The sequence below is a fragment of the Dromiciops gliroides genome, chromosome 4 (assembly GCF_019393635.1).
Source record: "Dromiciops gliroides isolate mDroGli1 chromosome 4, mDroGli1.pri, whole genome shotgun sequence".
Taxonomy (NCBI): domain Eukaryota; kingdom Metazoa; phylum Chordata; class Mammalia; order Microbiotheria; family Microbiotheriidae; genus Dromiciops; species Dromiciops gliroides.
In genome coordinates, this window is record NC_057864.1 from 231,241,689 (window position 1) to 231,263,920 (window position 22,232).

A 22,232-nucleotide genomic window follows, 5' to 3' on the forward strand; every position below is an offset into this window, starting at 1 on the left:
GATCCAAGTCTGCTTCTCAATTGGCTGGTTCAGCCGAAAACGTATGTAACCAATCGACAGCGCCATTTAGCCTACCGCCTTACGGGATAATAGGTTCGAGCTTGAGTGGAAGGAACTTCACTTCTTGTCTCGTGTCCCTTCCGAGAAAGTCGCTGCCTGCCTTACTTGCTCTTTCTCCACCATGTCTGGACGCGGAAAGCAGGGAGGCAAAGCTCGTGCCAAGGCGAAGTCTCGTTCTTCCCGGGCTGGCCTGCAGTTCCCAGTGGGCCGAGTGCACCGCCTGCTCCGCAAAGGTAACTACTCGGAGCGTGTGGGCGCCGGCGCACCAGTGTATTTGGCTGCTGTCCTGGAGTACCTGACAGCTGAGATCCTGGAGCTGGCGGGCAATGCGGCCCGGGACAACAAGAAGACGCGCATCATCCCTCGCCACCTGCAGCTGGCCATCCGCAACGATGAGGAACTCAATAAGCTGTTGGGCAAGGTGACCATTGCCCAGGGCGGCGTCCTGCCCAACATCCAGGCTGTGCTGCTGCCCAAGAAGACCGAAAGTCACCACAAAGCCAAGGGCAAGTAAACCAGCACCGCTGACGGACGGACAGTCCTCCGGAAACGAGTGACTCTTCTACCACGCAGAAACCAAAGGCTCTTTTCAGAGCCACCCACGCTTTCAAACAAAGAGCTGCGGCGAGTCCGCTCCAGAAAACCCGGTGGTGGTGGTGGTTGCCAGCACTTTTTTCTTGACCTGGTAACCTCGTGGCTTTGGGGAGAAGAGTCCTACTCCTGTGGTGTCTAAAGTCACTTGTCAAGCATCGACTTAACAAACTCCCCCCGAGATATGCCGCATAACCTAAGACAGGGAGGTGTCACGGTCACGTTCTCAGAAAGGAGTTTAGTCGGGAGAAGGGGGAGTTTTCAATGATGGGGCGTTTCGACAGCTCCGATTCAGTCAGGCCAATTTTTAATGTACTGGAGAAAGTAGAAATTCTTTACGAGGATCGCCAAATCGCAAATGAAGCGATTGCAACATCTGGTGTCCTCTGGTTCTCTTCCTACGGGCTGACCCTCAGCCCTCAGTTCCCTTGTGCTGCTGCATTATTTACCGCCAGACCTCTAAACCCGAATGTCTCTAAGGCCGTCCCGGGCCTGCCCCACCACCCTGGGGCCACCCCCTTTACGTTCCCCAAGTCCCTTCCAACCCCCCACCCCCACCCCCCTCCCTCCGTCTTATGCCCATCATCTCCCTTAATACAGGGAACTCAAAGCTATACAATCCAGCCTTTGTCCTCTTTCCCAGGGACTCCTAGCTTGCTAACTCTCTGTCCATAACGGTTCGCCATCGACAAGGTTCCCAACTCTGGTTTCCCAACCCCAGTCCACTTTCGCCTTCTCCAAATGTCTCCCATTTTCGCGGAGAGAGCCACCATTTGGCTCCTCGGTGTCCCCCCCACCCCCACCCCAGTCACCGAGATTCTTTTAAACTTTTCCCCCTCTTTTAACCGCTCCCCTCTTAATCTTCTGGCCTCCCTTGCGTCCTCCTAGTTCTCCGGTGGTCCCCCTCTTCGCTGTCTCGCTAGCGGGTAGGGTTGACTTTCTACCAATTCATTCGGGCGCAGGGTTTTTGAATGTTCCAATCAGAACGTCCACAAACATCTGTTCTAGCCCCTTCCATGCATCCATCCATCCAACAGCTCGGAAATAAAGCATAAGGCAGCCATTAGGCCACTCGGCCCCCTCAAAACCTTCAACAGTTTTCCTTTTGCCTGTCGCCTAAAACACGACTACTTGATATTGCACCTCTGGTCTCTTGGTCTTCACGCTGATCTGCTGGTCGTTCCACAGAATCTTTTAGTCTGAAGCTCAGTTTACGTGAAGCCTGACCCGATTTGCTCTAGCTGTGAATGCTCTTTTTCCTCCCTCCTTAATTTTCTTTGTATTTGAACAAGCTTGTAGGCCTCGGGTTTCCTTCCCTTCTACAACCGACCCCCACCCCCACCCCGCCACCGCCCCCCGCCCCAGTCGGAATCTTAAAATGCAGGAGGGGGCAGCTAGGTGGCGCAGTGGATAGAGCACCGGCCCCTGGAGTCAGGAGGATCTGAGTTCAAATCCAGCTTCAGACACTTAACACTTACTAGCTGTGTGACCCTGGGCAAGTCACTTAACCCACGATTGCCTCACCGGAAAATGATAGAATGAATGAATGAAGAATGGACTGAATGAATGAATGAATGAATGAAGTGCAGGAAACGTGAGGTTTGGGATTTTGTGGGTTTTTTGTTGTTTGGGTTGTTGTTGGGTTTTCTTTTGGGTTTGGGGGCTTTTGCACGACTAACGTGTGGCCACAGTTCATTCCTGCTTATTAAAACATCCGTGGAATTGATCTGAAGGTACCTGTTATTTTGCCCGGGTGTATGCATTCACGCAAAGAGCAGCTCCTCTGTAAATAAGCAGAAGGCCGGCCCGAATGTGAGGCTCCCTGAATTCAGCTGGACCAAGGACCCTTAAACTTTTTCCACTCGCGGCCTCTTTTCAGCCGAGAAATTTTTACGTTACCCCGGGTAATATAGGTATATGAAATAGATTTACATAACCTTTTCTGTTCCCAAATTTTTCGCGACCCCTACATTCTACAGACCTACAATTTAAGAAGCTAGGAGCTAGATCACACCAGCAGACAGCGAATACATCAATCACGCTCCGTGAGACCTCATCTCACTCGCCCACCCGCCCTCAGCAAAAACCATCCAAAACTTACTTAAACTTCAGGTCACCTGCAAGCCAAGGTGAGTCGTAGGAGTACAATTATTTGGTTTTTTAATTGTTTTATGCGGACTATATATACATATATAGATATATATATAAGATATAAATAGATATAGATATAGATGCTGAGAAAGCCGGGGTTTGGAATGTGAAGGCAGTGGGAAGAGGGAGGGGTGGCGGGGAGAACTGGAGGGAAGGGAAAGGCAGAGCGATCCATCCGCCAGAAGACCTGGAGTTAAAGGTACTCTCTGGGTCTCTCAGGCCAGTGGAACTGGTTCCGTAGAGGTGGCGTGAATAGAGTCGATAGTGTCTAAATGTTGAAAGAGGACGCCAGCAGTTAAAACGTAGGAGGAGGATTCAGAGACAAACGGACTGACCAATCCGATAAGAGCGCGCGCTTAAAAAAAAAAAGTCTGTGATCCAGCAAAACAGCAACAAAAAACCCAAGTTGGAAACTGCGAAAATGTATACAACACGTAAGCGTCGTGCGCGCAGTACTAGGGCCGAGTTAGGATGGCGGGGCTTAGGGTAGGGTGGGAGAAGACCGTCGAAGGGAAGGGGAAGAATGGAACAAAGAGAAGCAAGTTGACTGAAGTGAACGACGAGAGGGCGGGATCACGTCATCCTAATGAAATTGCTCGAATTTCGAAGGCGGGTAGGGTTTGACTTTTCTACCAATTCATTCGGGCGCAGGCGTTTTTTGAATGTTCCAATCAGAACGTTCTCATCGATATAAATAGAGGCGACTGTGGTTCGGCTTTCCCGCAGGCGTCTCGGTTGTTGTGAAGTGGAGCTCTCTGGTCTCTTATCATGGCTCGTACGAAGCAGACCGCTCGTAAGTCTACCGGTGGCAAGGCGCCTCGTAAGCAGCTGGCTACGAAGGCTGCCCCGTAAGAGCGCGCCGGCTACTGGGGGTGTGAAGAAGCCTCACGCTACAGCCCCGGCACCGTGGCGCTGCGGGAGATCCGGCGTTACCAGAAATCGACCCGAGCTGCTGATCGTAAGCTGCCCTTCCAGCGGCTGGTGGCGCGAGATCGCGCAGGACTTCAAGACAGACTTGCGCTTCCAGAGTTCGGCAGTGATGGCTCTGCAGGAGGCAAGCGAAGCCTATCTGGTGGGGCTGTTTGAGGACACGAAACCTGTGCGCCATACACGCCAAGCGCGTGACGATCATGCCGAAAGATATCCAGTTTGGCTCGCCGCATCCGTGGGGAGAGGGCTTGAAATCTTAAAAACTAAACAACCAAAGGCTCTTTTCAGAGCCAACCCATGTTTCGTAAAGAGCAGCTGTATTTTCACGTACACACTGGGTCCCCTTTTGAGCCAGCACCGTGGCGTAGCGAGTAGAAAACCGGTCACCTGCTTGGTTTTCAACTCCAGCCACTCACAAACTGAAAAAAAGACACTCCCCTGTCCCTTTTTTCTGGTGCCCATATCCTTCCTTCCTTTCTCCCCCCCCCCCCCCCCCGCACTACGTGGTTGGGAGGGGGCATATGGGGGGGAGGAGGGGCGTTGTCAAGGCTAGGCTTGCCCCGCCCTCGCCAGGACGTCACACTCCCAAGGCCCTCCCCGCCCACCACAGGGGATCCGGAAAAATTGCCTCCTCCCACCACGAGAAAAAACAACAACAACAACCCTGTGTGCGCACTCCGTGTTCAGCCTCTCTTTGAGAGATCTGTGGGGTGGCTCTGAAAAGAGCCTTTTTGAGTTTGCACTATAAATCGGTCGGGGGGATGGGGGGAAGACGCACGGTGGGATTCAATTCCTTCACTTCTTGGGCGCCGCTTTCTTGGGCTTAGCTGCCTTAGGTTTGGCTGCCTTAGGCTTGGTCAGTTTAGCTTTAGCGGGGCTTTTTAGCCACCTTCTTGGCCCTGGCAGCCTTGGGTTTCTTCGGGCTCTTGGCCGCCCTTCTTGGCTCCCAACCGCCACGGCTTCTTCACTTTCTTGGGCGTCTTCTTCACGCTCTTCTTGCTGGCCGCTGCCCCCGAAGCCTCTCTGGGCTTCTTGGCTGCAGCGCTCGGCTTCTTGGCTTTCAACGACGCAGCCTTCTTGCCCATTGCTCTTGCCCCTCGGGGGCCGGAGCTTTCTTGTTGAGCTTGAAGGAACCTGACGCACCGGTGCCTTTGGTCTGCACCAAGGTGCCCCTTGCTCACTAGGCTCTTTAACCCCGCTTGATACGGCTGTTGTTCTTCTCCACGTCGTAGCCGGCAGCGGCCAGCGCCTTCTTAAGAGCGGCCAGAGACACGCCGCTGCGCTCTTTGGAGGCTTCCACGGCCTTGGTGATCAGCTCCGAGATGGGCGGCCCAGCAGCCTTGCGCCGAGCTGCTCCAGCGGCCGGCTGCCTTCTTCGCAGCCTTCTTTTTCACCGGCGTCTTTCCGCGGGCGCAGGCGCGGGTGCAGCCGGCGGGAGCTAGGAGCGGTCTCAGACATCCTTTCCACTACCGGGCTACGAGAACCGCAAAGAAAGATGAGCGAGCGAGAGAAAGAAAGGCGCTAGGGCGAAGTAAACAAAAATACGACAGCACACAGTCGCCACAGTTGGGCCAACCTGGCCGGGGCATATATATATAGAGAGAGAAGGGAGCAGAGCTGTGATTGGTTCGCTGTGCCTGCGCGGCCCGCCTTCTCAGTCACCTACAGCCATTCTGCTCTCCTTCGCGGTTGTGTTTTCTTGCCCTAAAAAAGGGGGGAAAATACAACACCCCCCCAGCGCGCAGTCCCCCACTTTCTACCCAGAACTTAAGGGAAAAGCCTTTGGGTCTACGACCCGTGCATTTTCTTCGGGTAACCTCAAATCCTAGACTCCCAGCCTTTCCCAAGCCCCCCCAACTACCCGCAAAACTCAGGTCAAATTGACGGCAACTCCCCGTGTTTTCCTTAAATTAGAAAATTACCGCTTCGCCCCTGGGACACTTTTCTCCTGGGAACGCTTCTGCACACCCTTGGCTTCTCGTCCGTACAAAACCGAATAATTTCTCGCCCCCTTTGCACCGAATCCCATTTCTCCGTGAGGGAAGTAACACAGGCTCTCTGGTGATCCCCTGCATAGGCATCCATGGGAATGGCCCACTGTGATGAGAATTGTCTGTCTGGGACCCACACTTCGGAAGTCGATCGGGGTTGGGGGCCACTATTCGGGGTTACTAAAGTCTAATCCTGAGATTTCGAACAGTCAGACGATGGAGAACATCCAGGATTGGGATTGGGGCGGGGCTCCTACAGTTCATTTCACTTCTTTTCAACTCCAACTTTTCCCCAGTGCTCATCAAGTGCCAGGTACAGTCCAGAAAAACACTCACTCCGGGGATAGGGTGGAGAGATTAACCAAAGCGCCTCTGCCTTCCGGGAGTTTACAGTCTACTTGTTTCTCCTTCGTTCGCGAAGAGCACCATGACATGAGCCATCTGGGTCCAGTGGCGAGATACATAATCAGGGCGACTGGAGATGGCCCTAGATGTCTTTATGGCAATTGGGGGTTAAGCGACTTGGCGGGGGGGGGGGGGAGGGGGAGAGGGGGGGGCTGTCTGTCACACAACTCGTAAGTGTCTGAGGTAGGAACTCAGGTCTTCCCTACTTCAGGGCCAGTGATCTATCTACTGCAACACCTAGCTGCCCCCCTTAAAATCGAATAGGAAGGAGACTGCAGGGTACCAGAAGAAAAGCAATCCAATTGTAGCGGGCTTAGCATGCATCGGACTGGAGCTCTGTGAGTCAAGGCTGGAAAGTGAGCTTGGAGTCAGATTGGTGAAGGACCTTGAATATCTTCATCCTATAGGCAAATGGGGAGCCACTGAAGAAAACCTGTATTTTATTCTATTATGGAAGGAAGAAAGGAAGGAAGGGGAAGGAGGGAAGGAGGGAAGGAAGGAGGAAAGGAGGGAGGGAGGGAGGGAGGGAGGCAGGAAGGGTGACTTCACAAAGGTGCAATGCAACCCAATCCAAATCCATATCCTACAAATATTTATTGGGAAAATTACTCAGACATCACCGTAAAACAAGACCTGGTTTGGAGAGGGGAATGACAGCAGTCAGGGAGACCTGTTAGTCCATTCTTTTTTTTTTTTTTTTTTCGTTTTTTTTTTCTTTTTTTAGTGAGGCAATTGGGGTTAAGTGACTTGCCCAAGGTCACACAGCTAGTAAGTGTTAAGTGTCTGAGGCCGGATTTGAACTCAGGTACTCCTGAATCCAGGGCCAGTGCTCTATCCACTGCGCCACCTAGCTGCTGTTAGTCCATTCTTACAGCAAACCAACTGTTGTGTTGACAGTGAGTGGAAATTTTGGGGCACACCAGGGAATCACAGACATGGAATCTATAGGACTAGGCACCCTGATTGGATATAATGAGTAAGGGAGGTGGAAGTCAAAGGGGGCTCTGAGGTTTGGGGAAACAGCCGTGCCCCCCATAAAATCCAACAAGTCTTTCAAGCAACTACTATGCCCTAGGCCCAGTACTAGGAGACTGGGATACAGATGCAAAAGCAAAAACAGTCCATACCTTCCCCCCACCCCCACCCCAACTTAGATTCTTCTGGGGAAACTGCAGCCACAATAAATGAATTACAGACTCTCAGAATTCACTTAAGGATTCCTCTTAGAAACTGACACCTAAAAGGAAAGGTGTTTTGTTGTTGTTGTTGTTGTTGCTGCTGCTGCTGCTGCTGCTGCTGCTGCTGCTGCTACTGCTACTGCTACTGCTACTGCTACTGCAAAATATGGTTTCTTTGGTATGTGCCTGTTCCTCCATTTCTGCCTTCACAGCAAATTAACATGAGTTATCTGATTTTGCTTTTGTCTTCCCTCCTCTCACCCAGACCTACACCCAATTTCCAGTTTGAAATCATCTAGTTCAGGCAATCTCTTCAAGTCACAAAGAGGAAAAAATGACTTGCCCAGGATCACTGAGGTTGGTATTAAGCCAATATGATCCTCTTTTTCAGGTCAGGAAATTGAGACAGGCAGCAGTTATTTTCACAGGGTATCTGAGGAAGGATGGAAATAAGCTTAGGAACCTACTACTATATGCCAGGCACTCTACATTGTCTCATGTAATCCTCATAACAACCTATCAGTTAAGGAAAAGGGCAGACAGAGGTCAAAAGACTTGCCCAGGATCACACCTGCTGAATATATGAAGCTACATTTGAACTCAGATCTTCTTGACTCCTGACCCAGTGCTCTATCCACTGCACCATCTAATTCGTATTCTTGACCCTGAATGTGCCAACCCCTAGTCTTTCTCCTAGTGATAACCGTTGTTGTTGTTGTTGTTGTTGTTGTTCTTAATCTCCCTAAGGTTCAGAATTACTTACAGGAGACTTGGGTGGCAATCACTTCAGCCCCACAACTCACACCTCATCATTACCCTCTGACCCTTCCTAGGTTTGGAGGGTTCAGTGCTCCTCTCAGAACCTCCATTTTAGGAGATACCCCAGTCAAGCCATCTCTTCATTTTCCACCCTACTTCAATCTTCTGAATTTCTCTGTCTTACCTTGAGCTGGGTATCTCCTCACCCACCCCTCATCGTTGGCCTCTGGCTTCCCATCCCACCCCCATTTTTCAGCTGTTTGTATATTGTGTTACCCGATTGGGGGTGGGCAAGCTCCTTGAGGGCAAGGACCACTTTTTGCTCTACTTTGTAATCTCCAGAGATAAGCACTATGCCTGGCACAGTAAGCACTTAATAAACGATTTGTTGACTCGGATGCTTTCATTTTACCTGTGAAATATGGAAAAGAAGAGTGGTTGTGGTTACCTGCTACTAGGTGAATAGAGTGCCAGGCCCGAAGTCAGGAAGACCTGAGTTCAAATTCCACCTCAGATGCTTATTGGCTGTGTCCCTAGACAAGTCATCTGTAAAAATGAAGGGGAGAAGGAAATGGCAAACCACTCCAGTATCTGTCAAGAAAACCTCAAAAGGGGTCCCGAAGAGTTGGACACGACTGAAAAACGACTAAACAACAATTTGGTAGATTGCCTGTTGGGGGGGGGGGAGGGCTGGGGGCTGCAGCCAGTGTCCTTAAATGTTTCTGTCATTATAGCAGTCTGGTGAAGTTTATGTACTCCTCAGAAAAAAAGGTTTTCAAGTGTATAAAGTAAAATATGTGGAAATGCAGTTGTCAAAGGTCTTTAAAAAAAATGGTCAAGGACCCCCAGGTCAAGTGTAAATGGCACCTAAAGGCAACCTGACCCCAACAAATCCCCACCACATATTCCAATGACTGGAGATTAAAAACACTTGTACTATGGTGTTTTAAATTGAAGAGGGGGCAGGACTACCCAAATGACGAACTGGTTTGATTAAAATCAACATCAACAATTCGCAGGAATGGTTTCCGTGAGGATTGGGTCTGAAGTGAAGTGGAGGTAAGTAGGGAAAGGAATAAATAGAAAAAGTAAATTTGGAGCTTGGGACTCTTGAGGGAAGGTGTTGTACGGGGATCCTTAATAATGGAAGAGAGGACTTTAAACGTCAGGCTTATTTTATTAGTGCAAACCCCTAATCATAGATTTACTGCCCTTTTTTTTTTTTACATTTTTTTTGCCACTTTCAATAATGATAACTCAGCGCATAGGCAACCAAAAAATCAAAAGGAATAAATATTGCCACCATAGCGTTGCTGAGTAACTTTCCATCCATCCCTCCGTAACATAATAGAATGAAAAGCGAGGAGTTAAGATTCTTTTCCTGAAACGAATCGTAATTTCCAATTAAATAAAAGACAATTGAGAAAAGGGGCGCGCTCGCTGTTCGGGATTGTCTCTCTCCTCTTTCCCGTCCTATGAGAAGGGATCTGAGGCCCAGGGAGAGGCGGAGCCTCAGAGTTAGTTTCCCGCCACCCTCCTCTCCCCCCCCGCCCTTTCCCCCCCCCCCCCCCCCCCCCCGCCTCGAGGTTTTCAAAGAGGTCCGCCAGCGCCTTATATATAAAAGGTCTCGAAGGCGGCGGCTCGACCATTTGTGTTACGCTGCTTGAGAACTAATCTTAGTGATGTCAGGCCGTGGCAAAGGAGGCAAAGGGCTGGGGAAAGGGGGTGCCAAGCGGCATAGGAAGGTGCTGCGGGATAACATCCAGGGCATCACTAAGCCTGCTATCCGCCGTCTGGCTCGACGAGGGGGTGTGAAGCGTATTTCGGGGCTGATCTACGAGGAGACCCGGGGGGTGCTGAAGGTGTTCCTGGAGAACGTGATCCGTGACGCCGTCACTTACACGGAGCACGCCAAGAGGAAGACCGTCACTGCTATGGACGTGGTCTACGCTCTCAAGCGCCAGGGCCGCACTCTGTACGGCTTTGGCGGCTAAGCGCGCCTTTCTCTGCGGTGCATTCTCTGCGCCTGCTCCCCAAAGGCCCTTTTCAGGGCCGCCCACCTTTTTCCACTTAAAGTAGCTGTCGCTCGTTTCCCTATGTGGTTCTGCTGGGGTTTGCATTCCCGCCTCGGGAAGGGGTGAGTTAAAACTGCCCGGCTCGTGGGTTTGGAGGAGTTGGCTTTCTTTAGCCTTAGCTTTAGGTCTCGGAATCTGTTCGGCGAGTTCCACTACCAGCAGAACGAGAAGCCACAAGGGTAAAAACGGATCAGCAAATGCTAGGCAGAAAAGATGCGGCCGCTGGCCTGGGTTCGGGGAGAGGTGATAGGCCACCACCATGCAAGTGCAGAGTTGTTATGTTCGTTACCCACTTGCGTCTTTGGCCTTCAGAAGATAAACGCTTGACTTAACATCGATTACAAAGCTAACCCTAAGTCACTGTGATTTTTCTCGATAGATGCAAAGGGAGCTTTTGGTCAAATACAGCGCCCGTTCCCATTAGAAACACAAGAGAGCATGGGAACAGAGGGAGCTTTCTTTAAAATGACAAGCAGTGGCTAGCTAAAGCCGTCAGCAAGCATGGGGAGAAGTTAGAAGCGTGTTCCTAATAAGATCGGGGGTGAAAGAAGGGCGTCCATTAGCACCACTTTTTCAATATTGCACTAGAAATAAGAGGAGAAATTGAAGGAATTAGAATAGGCAACGAGGAAACAAAGCTCTCACGCTCCGCAGGTGATGTGATGGTATGCTTAAGGGAATCAACTGAAAAACTACTTGCAACAACGAACAACTTTCGCGAGCTTGCAGGAGATAAAATAAACCCACACGAATCATCAGCATTTCTATATATGACCAACAGCAAGAGATAGAAAGGAATTCCTTTTAAAATAACTAGACGATATGAACTATTGGGGAGTCTACCTGCCAAGACAAACCCAGGAATGACATGAACACAATTACAAAACGCTTCACACAAATAAATAAAATCAGATCTATCAAGCGCTCATGGGTAGGCCAGGCTAATATAATACAAATAACAATTATTTTTTCCAGTTTCATGTAAGGGTAGTTTTCACTTTTTTTTTTTTTTTTAGTGAGGCAATTGGGGTTAAGTGACTTGCCCAGGGTCACACAGCTAGTAAGTGTTAAGTGTCTGAGGCCAGATTTGAACTCAGGTACTCCTGACTCCAGGGCCGGTGCTCTATCCACTATGCCACCTAGCTGCCCCAGGGTAGTTTTCAACGTTCATTTTCATAAGATTTAAAGTTCCAAATTTTTCTCCCTCCCTCCCTTTCCTCCCCCCTCCACAAGACAGCAACCAGGTTATATATGTACAATCCACAAGTGCTCTTTTTATCAGTTCTTTCTATGGGGGTGCATAGTAAGCTTCCTCATTAGTTCCTTGGGATTGTCTTGGATCATTGCATTGGTGAGAGTAGTTAAGTCCTTCACAATTGCTCATTGAACAATACTGCTGTCACTATGCACAATGTCCTCCCAGCTCTGCCATTTCACTATACATCGTTGTTCATTAGTCTTTCCAGGTTTTTCCGGGGGATCATCCTGTTTGTCATTTCCTGTAGCACAAGACCATTCCACCACAATCATATACCACAGCTTCTTCCGTCATTCCTCAAATGATGGACATTTCCTTGATTGTCAATTCTTAAGCCACCACAAAGAGTTGCTATCAATATTTTTTGTACAATTTCCCCCCCTTTTCTCTTTTTCATGATTACTATTGTTTGTTAACTGTTTCCCTCCCATGCTATTCCCTTCCCCATGATATTTATTCTATTATCCATCTTCTTTCATCCTATCCCTCTTGAAAAGGGATTTGCTTCTGTCTGTCCCCTCCCCCAATCTGCCCTTCCATCTTTTGCCCGTCTCTATCCCCTTCCCCTCCTATTTTCCTGCAGGGTTAGAGAGATTACTTCACCCAGTTGAGTGTGTATGTTATTCCCTCTTTGAGCCAATTCTGATGAGTGTTAGGCTCGTTTACTGCCCTGATGAAATAGATTACTCCACCCAGTTGGGTGTGTGTGTGTGTGTGTGTGTGTGTGTGTGTTAATCCCTCCTTGAGCCAACTCTGATGAGTTTAAGGTCTTTGAGCCTTTTCCTGTTTCTTTCATGTAGGATTTCACCTCTGCCCTTCCCCCTCCCCCAGTGCATTCCCCTCACCCCTCAATTTAACCCTAAAGAAAAGATGTCATCAAGGGGCAGCTAGGTGACAAAGTGGACAAAGCATCCACCCTGGACCCAGGGCGATCCCAGCCAAAACCTGGCCTCAGACACAAGACGACCATCTGCACGACCCCACTACCTAACTTAATTTTAACTTATTCAAAGCCATACCAATCGAGCTGCCAAAAAATTGTTTTATAGAGCTAGAAGAAATAATAACGAAATTCATCTGGAAGAACAAAAGGTCAAGAATATCAAGGGAATTAATGGGAAGAAAAATTAAGAAAGAAAAAAGGTGGCCTAGCCCTACCAAACCTAAAAATAAAAGGGCAATCATCAAAACTATTTGGTACTGGCTAAGAAATAGAGTCGTGGATCAGTGGAATAGGTTAGTCACAGGAGACACAGTAGTAAATGACTATGGTAATCTACTGTTTGGTAAACCCAAAGACTCCAGCTTCTGGGATAAGAGCTCACTATTTGACAAAAACTGCTGGGAAAACTGGAAAATGGTATGGCAGAAACTAGGCATAGGCCAACATCTTACACCCTATAACAAAATAAGGTCAAAATGGGTACATGATTTAGACATAAAGGATGATACCATAGGCAAATTAGAAAAGGAAGGAATAGTTTAGCTGTCAGATCTATGAAATGGGGAAGAATTGATGACCAAACACGAGATAGAGAATGTTTGGGACAAAGTTGCCTCAGTTTACCCAAATAATTCGAGGAGACCACCAAGTCAAGCAGAGGCAGATTTATTACATTCTCACGAGAATGGGCAACCCCATGCAAGAGATGAGGATCATCAAGAGATGGGCTCATGAGTTGGGTTTTTATGGAAGTTTTGAGGGGGGGGGTCCCCTCGTGCACAGGGTGAGCTCACAATCTAACATCCAATCCTGTCTCACCCAGGATGCGTGTTCAGCTCGTGATCAGGGTGTGGGTATATGTTCCAAGGGGGAGGGGGGAAAAGGTGAAACCACGGGAGGGGTGAAACCTCTCCAAACCACTCCACCCGGGTAAAGAGGGGCAAGGGGGAGAAAGGAGTGATGGTACCAGGAACTGGGCAGGGGGGGGGGGGGAACGGAGTTAGGACTTAGGAATGCAAAAAGGGAGAGGTAGTATCTGGGTGGGGTCCGAACTAGCAAGAGACATCTTCTCCTGCCTGGTAGCAACAGCATAACTAACCCATAACAAGGACTGGGGTTTGGAATGTAGGCAAGGGGAGGGGAAAGGGGTACCAGGGTATATCAGGTTCAGTAAGGCAAAATACATGATTTCTGTTGTTAGCAATGGAATAAAACATGAACAGAATAATCTGACTATAACAGGGACTGGGGGCTCAGTACTTTCCAGACCCCATCCTCAGAATCTGAACTGACTCAAGTCCACCTATCCCATACAGAGAACATTATGAAATGCAAAATGGATCGTTTTGATTACATTAGATTAAAAAGGTTTTCCACAAACAAAACCAATGCAACCAAGATCAGAAGGAAAGCAGAAAGCCGGGAAACAATTTTTATCGCCAGTGTTTCTGATAAAGGCCTCATCTCTCAAATATGTAGAGAACTGAATCAAATTTATAAGAATATAAGTCATTCCCCAATTGAGAAATGGTCAAAGGCAGTTTGATTTCTTCAGATGAAGAAATTAAAGCTATCTATAGTCATATAAAAAAATGTTCTTGATATCACTGTTGATTAGAAAAATGCAAATTAAAACAACTCTGAGGTACCACCTCACACCTATCAGATTGGCTAATATGACAAAAAAGGAAAATGAGGATTGTTGGAGCAGATGTGGGAAAACTGGAACACTAATGCATTGTTGGTGGAGTTGTGCACTGATCCAGTTCTGGAGAACAATTTGGAATTCTGCCCAAAGGGCTGTACAACTGTGCATCCCCTTTGACCCAGAAATCTCACTACTAGGTCTGTATCCCAAAGAGATCATTAAAAAAGGGAAAAGGACCCACATGTACAGCCCTTTTTGTGGTGGCAAAGAATTGGAAATTATGGGGATGGGGATGCCCACTAATTGGGGAATGGCTGGAACAAGATGTGGTATATGAATGTAACAATACTATTGCATTATAAGAAATAATGAGCAGGTGGATTTCAGAAAAACCTGGAAAGACTTACATGAACAGATGCTGAGTGAAGTGAAAAGAACCAGGAGAACATTGTACACAGTAACAGCAACAACAACTGTGATAGAATTAGCTTTTCTCAGCAGTGCAATGATCCTAGGACAATTCAAAAGAACTCATGATGGAAAATGTTCTCCACATCCAGAAAAAACAACTGTAGATTCTGAATGAAGATCGAACCATATACTGTTTCTACTTTCGTTTTTGTTTTGTTTTTTGAGGTTTTTCCCTTTTGTTCCGATTCTTCTTTCACAACGTGACCAATGCAGAAATATGTTTAACGTGATTGTACATATATAACCTATATCAGATTACTTTATGTCTTGGGGAGCTGGGAAGGAAGGGAAGCAGGAAGAAAAATTTGGAACCAAAAATCTTATAAAAACAAATGTTGAAAACTATCTTACGTGTAACTGGAAAATAATAAAATACTTTTATGATTTAAAAAAAAAAAGATTTGCAAAGTGCACCTTATGTACATTTTCAGGCTTACTTTGTCACCAGGACAACCCTGAAAGGGTGCCATTGGGGGAACAGCCTCCAAATGATTAAATGACTTTCTCAGGGTCATCTCAGGTGGGATTCTAAGACAAGGATAGCACTCTAGTCCAGGGTTTCTTAAACTTTTCCACTCACGACCCCTTTTCACCTGAGAAATTTTTATGAGACCCTGGGTATATAGGTATGTAAAATAGATATACAAATCAAACGTTTACTGCCAAATTTTTCTTGACCCCCGCAATCAGTTATTATCTGACGCCATATGGGGTCCCAGCCCACGGTTTAAGAAGCTTTGCCCTAGCCCTTATATTGAGTAAATTTTTTTTTTTTTTTGTGGGGCAATAGGGGTTAAGTGACTTGCCCAGGGTCACACAGCCAGTAAGTGTCAAGTGTCTGAGGCCGGATTTGAACTCAGGAACTCCTGAATCCAGGGCCGGTGCTTTATCCACTGCGCCACCTAGCCGCTGCCCGCAGGGCCCCCCCCCCCCCTGCCCTAGCCATTATAAAACGGCCATGGGTTGAAAGTCAGGTAACCTTGACCCTCATTCTGACTGCTATTTACTGACTTTGGGCAACTTATTTCACCTCCTGGGCCCTCAGTTTTCTTCTTCAGGGACCACTAAGTCTTATAATCACACCTTTCTGTGGTTAACAGAAATCAGCATTACTCAGGCCTTGATCCTTTTTGGAATTTTCAAAGCCTCACACCTTCCTTCATCCAAAATGAAAGGGTTGCATGGTATGGCCTCTGAAATCCCTGCCAGGTTTACTCACACCAACCCCTGTATTTAGTCTCCTGTCTTGATGGTGTTAAGGGTTAAAATTCTAGCTTGTCTGTCTAAAATATCTAATGAGTGGTCGCCAATAAATTATAAACTTTAGCAAGAGTTAGACTTTTAAGCATTTATTAAGGAGAATAAGAATTTGGTAAAGAGAGAGAGAAAGGCCTAGATTCCTATCTATTAAAGGGAGAGCACATTTCTAGCTCCCTTCTCCGCCAGCGTCCAAAGGAAAGAGAGCGAGACTGAGCGCCAGTCTCTTCCTTCCTCCTCCCACTAGCTCGCGTCACTTCCTGACTCCTGGTCTTGCCCTCAAAGACCTTCCCTTCATGGGCAGAACTCCTCTACAGTAAGTATCCAGCAGGTGGCGTTATTCCAATCATTACAATGGACAAGAATGGCCAACCAGTGGTGGTTCCCTCATCTTACAAATAGGTCAGAAGAAGGGCAGGTTTGTGGCAGAGAAGATAACATCACCCATAAGAAAACTTCTGTTCTAGATGCCTAGGAGACATGCATATCCAGGTGGAGATGTCCAGCCAATCATGCGGCACTGGATTTCAGGAGAGAGGTTAGGGTGGGTAACCTCAAACCTCTGCAATAGCTTCACTACCCACTTTGGACTAGTCTTTCTTTCTGCCCACCGCCAATAGAACAGATTCTTAGCATCACCTACCAAAACTATTGCCATTGCCTCCAAGTAGATCTCCACCCATTCTGCCCCCTGGTCCACCCAACCCCCAAGATGTATAGTTAATAGACAACTGCTTAGAATTCTCCAAAAGTCAGATGTTCCTTATAAATTGGTCTCTGAGGGGGAATCCATGACAGTCATCAAGTCTCCTAGCCACTGATCAATAAATCAAATAGTCTGTGTTTCTAATAGAGCTGATTCCCAAACAGAATGAAGGGTGACTCCTTTTACTGCCTTGAACATACTTTAAAAAACAGAGATCAGTAAAATGAAAAGGGAAATTGTGTGAATCATTTTGTTCCCAGAGAGAGAGAGAGAGAAACTCGTTTACTTTTTTATATCAGAACCTATGTAAATTGTAGAGGTCTTGCCACAGCGCAAATAGGAGTCCCCAGTCTTCTTTCTCCTGTGCATCTGAGCTCCTTGGTCCCATGTGGAAATGAAGTCCTCAATTTTACCTTCTCCAGTAGAGAAGTAGAGATGGGGGAAATTTCAAGTCAGGCAAAACCTACCAAGTGTCAGGCTATTGGAAAACTCCTTAAGCTAGGCTCATATCTAGAGCATCCCAGAGACATGTGAGGAATAGTTAGCCTACACTGATGCTCATTTCCTTCAGACAGAGGAGCTTATGGAAATAGAGGGACAGACCTGAGGCTGACGTCTCTGACTTTGGTAAATATAAAATGAGACAGGTAAATTCCCATAACCCGGGACACTAGGTAGGGTTTCTAGCGTATGAGGGCATTCTTCTTCCCTCTACCCACATGAAAAGGGGGGAAATCTGCAACAACCCTGGAACCCTGTGCCCCCCACCCCCAACATACACATATTAACCTACTTCTTCCTGTTAAATCCTTTCTATCTTCATTTGTATAAGCTGATACAGACTTAAGTGAGCAGAATCAGGAGCACAGTTTATAAAAATAACACTTTGTAAAGACAAACAACTTGTAGGAAGTAAGAACTCTGATCATTGAATAAGATGACCAGCCATGGTTCCAGAGTCCCAAGGAGGAAGAATGCTTTTCATCTTTTGATAGAAAGGTGATGGACTCAAGATGCAGAATGAGACGTACATTTTTGGACATAGCCAATGTGAGAAATTGTTTTGCTTGACCATGCAGATTTTTACATGGATTCTTTTTTCTTTTTTTTTTAATGGTGTGGATAGGGAAGACAAAATAAATGTCTGACAACCAAATAAATAAAAATAAATAAATAGGTATAAATATATCCCCCCAAATCACAGAAGAGAACAGATGGTAGGTAGGCCAGAAATAATTACATACGAGCAGATTAGCTTTCAGTCTCATGTTGAATATATTTGAAATGTAAAATATGTTAACTTTCAGGCAATGGGGGCCAGGGTAGGCAGTGTTATATGTGGGATCTTGTCTAGGATAAAATTCATCCCTTTGCAGACCTTTGGAGAGATTTTCTTCCTAGGACTTTTGATTTTAGATACCCTAGACATCAAGATCCTAGAGAAATTTGGCCAAAAAAAAAAAAGGCCCTAATTGTACAGTCTTTTTTTTTTTTTACCCCAGTCTGTATTCCCTCACAAGTCAGTTCCTTTGGTGTACTTTTGTAAACTTTTCATTTGTTGAATTCATGATGCTTTAAATAACAATACTTTTAGTATTATTGAATTCTATATAAGTATTGATGTGTTGCTATGTTCTGTATTACTGAGTCTTTACTGATACTAAGTTTAATGTGAGAAATCTGAATCCATAAATAGTTACCATCTAGTTGAAATGTCCATATTATTCTTTTTGTATGCCTTTTGTGAAAACCAAATGCCCTACAACTTCTTAGGGTGAGAATAACCATGCTTAGCATATGGGAGCAGCTAACATTCTTTTACTACTTCTCTAACTGTGAACCTACTTGTCTTGTCCTTTTGGGTGAGTTGTGAGTTTGCAATTCCATTTGATTTACCTTTGCAGTGGCAAGGATCTGGGGGGCGGGGGGGGGGATTTCTGTAGGATGAATAGACCCTTTGGAATAAGGACCCTGAAGAAATCTCCTGGATCTCAGTGGGGATCACCTATGTTTATGGAGACCCCTAGAACAAAGGGACAAACTTTCTGCCAGAGGTGTCACTTGCTGGCCACAAGAGTGCAGCCCAACCCGATTAAAATATAATTGGGAAATATTTAACAAATCAAATCAAAATACAACACAACATAGTTAATTTGGGGGGGGGGGTTTCTAAGTCAATATGTGGCCAGCATTTCTATTAGAGTTTGATACCACAGCCTAAGAGAATGTGGATGTCCCTTGTGTAGAAAGGAAGATTTTTTTTTTTCCTCCAGACCCCAGTTCTATGGCCTTAAGCACTGAGGGAGTCATTGAAAGAGTTTCCACCCAGGACAGATTTTCTCATTGGAAGGAAAGGGGCAACACCTTTTCGATCCCAAATCCTAAATCTCTGTGGGAAGAGATCCATGTCATTTGGAAAGCTCAGTGTGGACCTGGTTTCCTTCAGAGACAGGAAGCTTACCTCTCTTTCCCTTTCTTTGCTCTTCCTCTTGCTTGTGGGTTGAAAAAGGCCCTAAAGGCTAAGGCTTAAGGAAGCAGAAATATTTTGGAAAACTTTGAAATGTTCCTTGTATTGTTGAATCTGCAAAATCTTGTGTTTGGGGATAATCGTGATTTCCATCTCTATATGATCATACAACATGGGCTGTTTTGAGACTTGAATGCATGGCACTGAGGAAGCAAGGGAAAGGGCTAAGGGCTTTGCTTATGCCTCCACAGACTACATGCTCTGAATTTGGGACAATTTGTGTTCCAAAATACACCTCTGAGTCTTCTCCAGGGTCGGCCAGTTTCAAACAGAGAGAAGTGTGTGACAGGCCTTGGAGCCTTCCCAGATTGCCTTTGCATGCCCCTCCACTATCACGTGGGTGGGGAGTGGCCTCCTTCCATTGTCTGTGTAACCAGAACGGGCTGCATCTTTAGAAACTGCCAGCCTGGGACAGTCGCCTCGATCTTTTCTGCTGCATCCTGAGGGTAGAGATCACACACAGTGCAGAAACCATGAATGAGACTGGGAGGGGTGATATCTTCCCTCTGACACTTTAACTCTGGCTCTGAGAAATGGGCCTAAAGATTCTCTGTTCTGTTTCATTTATCCTTCTCTGTTTCAGGTGTAGACAGTAATCCCCACTGGACAAGGAGTTCTAGCCAAGGGGAACTTGGATTCAGGATTCCAGATTGGATGCTGTTGCCATCCAGTCCAGCAGGTAAAGCCCCGAGAAGCCTGGATGACTGGGATTCTAGTCTGAGGGGGGCTTTTAGACCTGGAACTTGGGAATGTAGCTAAATAGGAACTGAGTTAAGCTACAAACCCAATTCCCTCTCTATAGAGGGAGGAATTAAGCCCCACATGTTAGAAGAATATGTTTGTATATTTGTTAATATACCTTTAAAGTGAATATTCCTTTGTAAAAGCTAATCATCTGTTTGTGGTTAAGTAGAATTGGGGTCCAGGGGACCCTATTCTCTTCAATCATTGAGGACAACCTGGGTGGAGGCTGGAGCCACTGGAAGAGAACCTATATGCCCCCCAAATCCCTTTTAAGCTTACTAGAGGATCCAGGGGGGTAGGGTGAAATGTAACATACTTGATCTTCAAGGCAATAGGGGCCAAGGGAATCATCTGTAGGGAGCAGTCGTCTTCTGTTTTACTTTGTTTACAGAAATGCTCATTTTATCTGATGTGAAGTCCAGAGTTAAAAAAAAAATTAAACTAAAAAATGTCCTTCTCTTCCTTCCAGGCCCAGCTCAGATGCCACTCCTTCTCTGGTCTTCCCCTTCCCACCCACCCCAGTCTCTCCTGACTTTCTATTGTGAGAACCAAATGAAACCAAGAAGGCATTATGCAATAATAATACAAAATATATATTAAGATGTATACAGAATATAAAAAGTAATAACCGTTATTGTTGTAAGGTAGTGTTGGGAAGGAGAAAATGAGGAGGGCCTTTGGGGATTCTGCAACAGAGTGGGGAGAGGAATTCAAGGAGTAGTCGGCCAGAGAGAGAGAAACACCACACTGGAGGAAGGTCTGAAGGAGAGGGAATTCAGAAAAGATGGGCAAAGTACGGGGAGCACAACCAACAAGAAAGAAGCAAGCTGACTTCACCATGTCCCAGAAAGTTCATTATTAGAACATCCTATAAACTCCCCCCAACTTTGGTACTCTACCTTATCAGTACCCTCTGGTCCTCTGATTGAATTTACCATCAGTGTGGTAGCTGACCTTGATGCCATGTTCATCCTCACTGAGCCTATGATCATCCTCATGTTCATCCCCAGCCCAGCCTATGATCTGTAATATCACTAGAATGAATGGTTTATTGAAGTTCTGTCAGGTACTTTGCTCATAACTAAGTGCTAAACTAATGTTGAGTTAACGAAAGAATGGTGTGTGAAGAAGAGAGATTTTAACTTCATTTGACTTCTCCCTCCTGCATTCTCTGCCAACCTATATTTTCCTTTGACAACTGGTATCCCTCCCCAGTGAAGTCAGTTTACTCCCTTTCCCCACTGGCTTTGTCCCTCTGCCTTTAGTGAATCAATGAAAGGGCAAAAACAATCCTCTTCTCCCTAGTCTCACAAAGGGAAGGGTCAGATCATAATCCAATCCTACCTCCTCCAGGATCTAAAACTGAAAGGAACCCAGAAATTTTATGATTCTTTTTCTGATGCAAGGTGACTGAATATGGGTCTTGAGATGTAGCCGTCCAGCCTTTGAGATGACCTCATGAATTAGAGAAGTTCCAGAGATCCTGGGTCCTCAGGCAGTGCTGACTATACTTCAGGAGAAGTCCTTAACACCTACTCTAGCCCTCTGTCTGTCTGACCACTCCTTCTTAAGTGTCCTTTGCTAGGTCGTCAACTGTCTCCTACACTTTTAATGTCTAACTTGGACTTCTTCTTTTTCTTTGCTTTTTCTCTTGGTATTCTGATTGGTTTTCATAAGTTCATTTCTTCTCTTGAGAAGCAGCGAGGTGGGGGGCGGGGGGAGCAGCTGGGTGGTGCAGGGGATAAAGCGCCAGCCCTGTATTCAAGAGGAACTGAGTTCAAATCTGGCCTCAGACACTTGGTACTTACTAGCTGTGTGACCCTGGGCAAATCACTTAACCCCCTTTGCCCCACAAAGAGAGAGACAGAGACAGAGAAGCAGCATGGTATGGTGGTTTGGAGATTAAAATTTCCCAACCTACAAGAAAAACCACTGAGGCAGAGCTCTGAGCCAATGGCCCTTTATTAAGGGGTCTATGGTCCCCTCTAATGAAGTGGACCTCAGATCTTCCTCACAATCTGAGATGCCCCCTTTTTTGGGGGCCTTATTTTTTATAAGATTTGATACCAGGTTTGATACCTGAATGTTCTAAAGGGGCTATACAAAGTACAGAATCCCATTGGTTGATAGATCTTGCTTCTTGGTCCAAAGAATGACGCATCAGCTAGAAATGGTATGTCAGCAGAGGGGCCTCAGGTTGGGCAAAGCATGGGGCATTTCCACTGACTAAATGGTCAGAAAATGGTCACCTGCTCATGTTGAACAAGAATGGTCCAGAGGTACAGAAAAAAGTTGAGGGAATTTCCATGTCACTGAGTCACCTCTGCCATGCTGGGCTTGGGTCACCATAACAAGGAAAAACAAGAGTGGTGGGTCTCTAGCTGGGTTCCTATGATTAAGCAAGTGAACTTATAATCCATAGCTCACATTCGTATAGAACTTATAATCACTACCCCTATGGAATCATAACAAAATGATTAATATGGATTGGAATAGAATAGGGGTCCAGATGAATTATATCTCACAGTGGAGAGAGTG

At 46.5% G+C, this 22,232-nt stretch overlaps 1 protein-coding gene and 2 pseudogenes across 1 annotated transcript; 2 read left to right on the forward strand and 1 right to left on the reverse strand.

The window, feature by feature from the left end:
• Positions 1 to 122: 122 nt before the first annotated feature.
• Positions 123 to 606, forward strand: LOC122753797 (histone H2A type 1-like). The gene has a single exon (XM_044001494.1). It carries the CDS (start codon positions 182 to 184, stop codon positions 572 to 574), a length of 393 nt encoding a protein of 130 aa, XP_043857429.1. The 5' UTR covers positions 123 to 181; the 3' UTR covers positions 575 to 606.
• A 2,964-nt stretch (positions 607 to 3,570) lies between these two features.
• On the forward strand, positions 3,571 to 21,368 carry LOC122753790 (annotated as a pseudogene).
• LOC122753789 lies at positions 4,401 to 5,279 on the reverse strand (annotated as a pseudogene).
• Positions 21,369 to 22,232: the final 864 nt, after the last annotated feature.

Coding starts and splice junctions, on each gene's coding strand:
- LOC122753797 (XM_044001494.1), top strand. CDS start 182: ATGTCTGGACGCGGAAAGCAGGGAGGCAAAGCTCGTGCCAAGGCGAAG.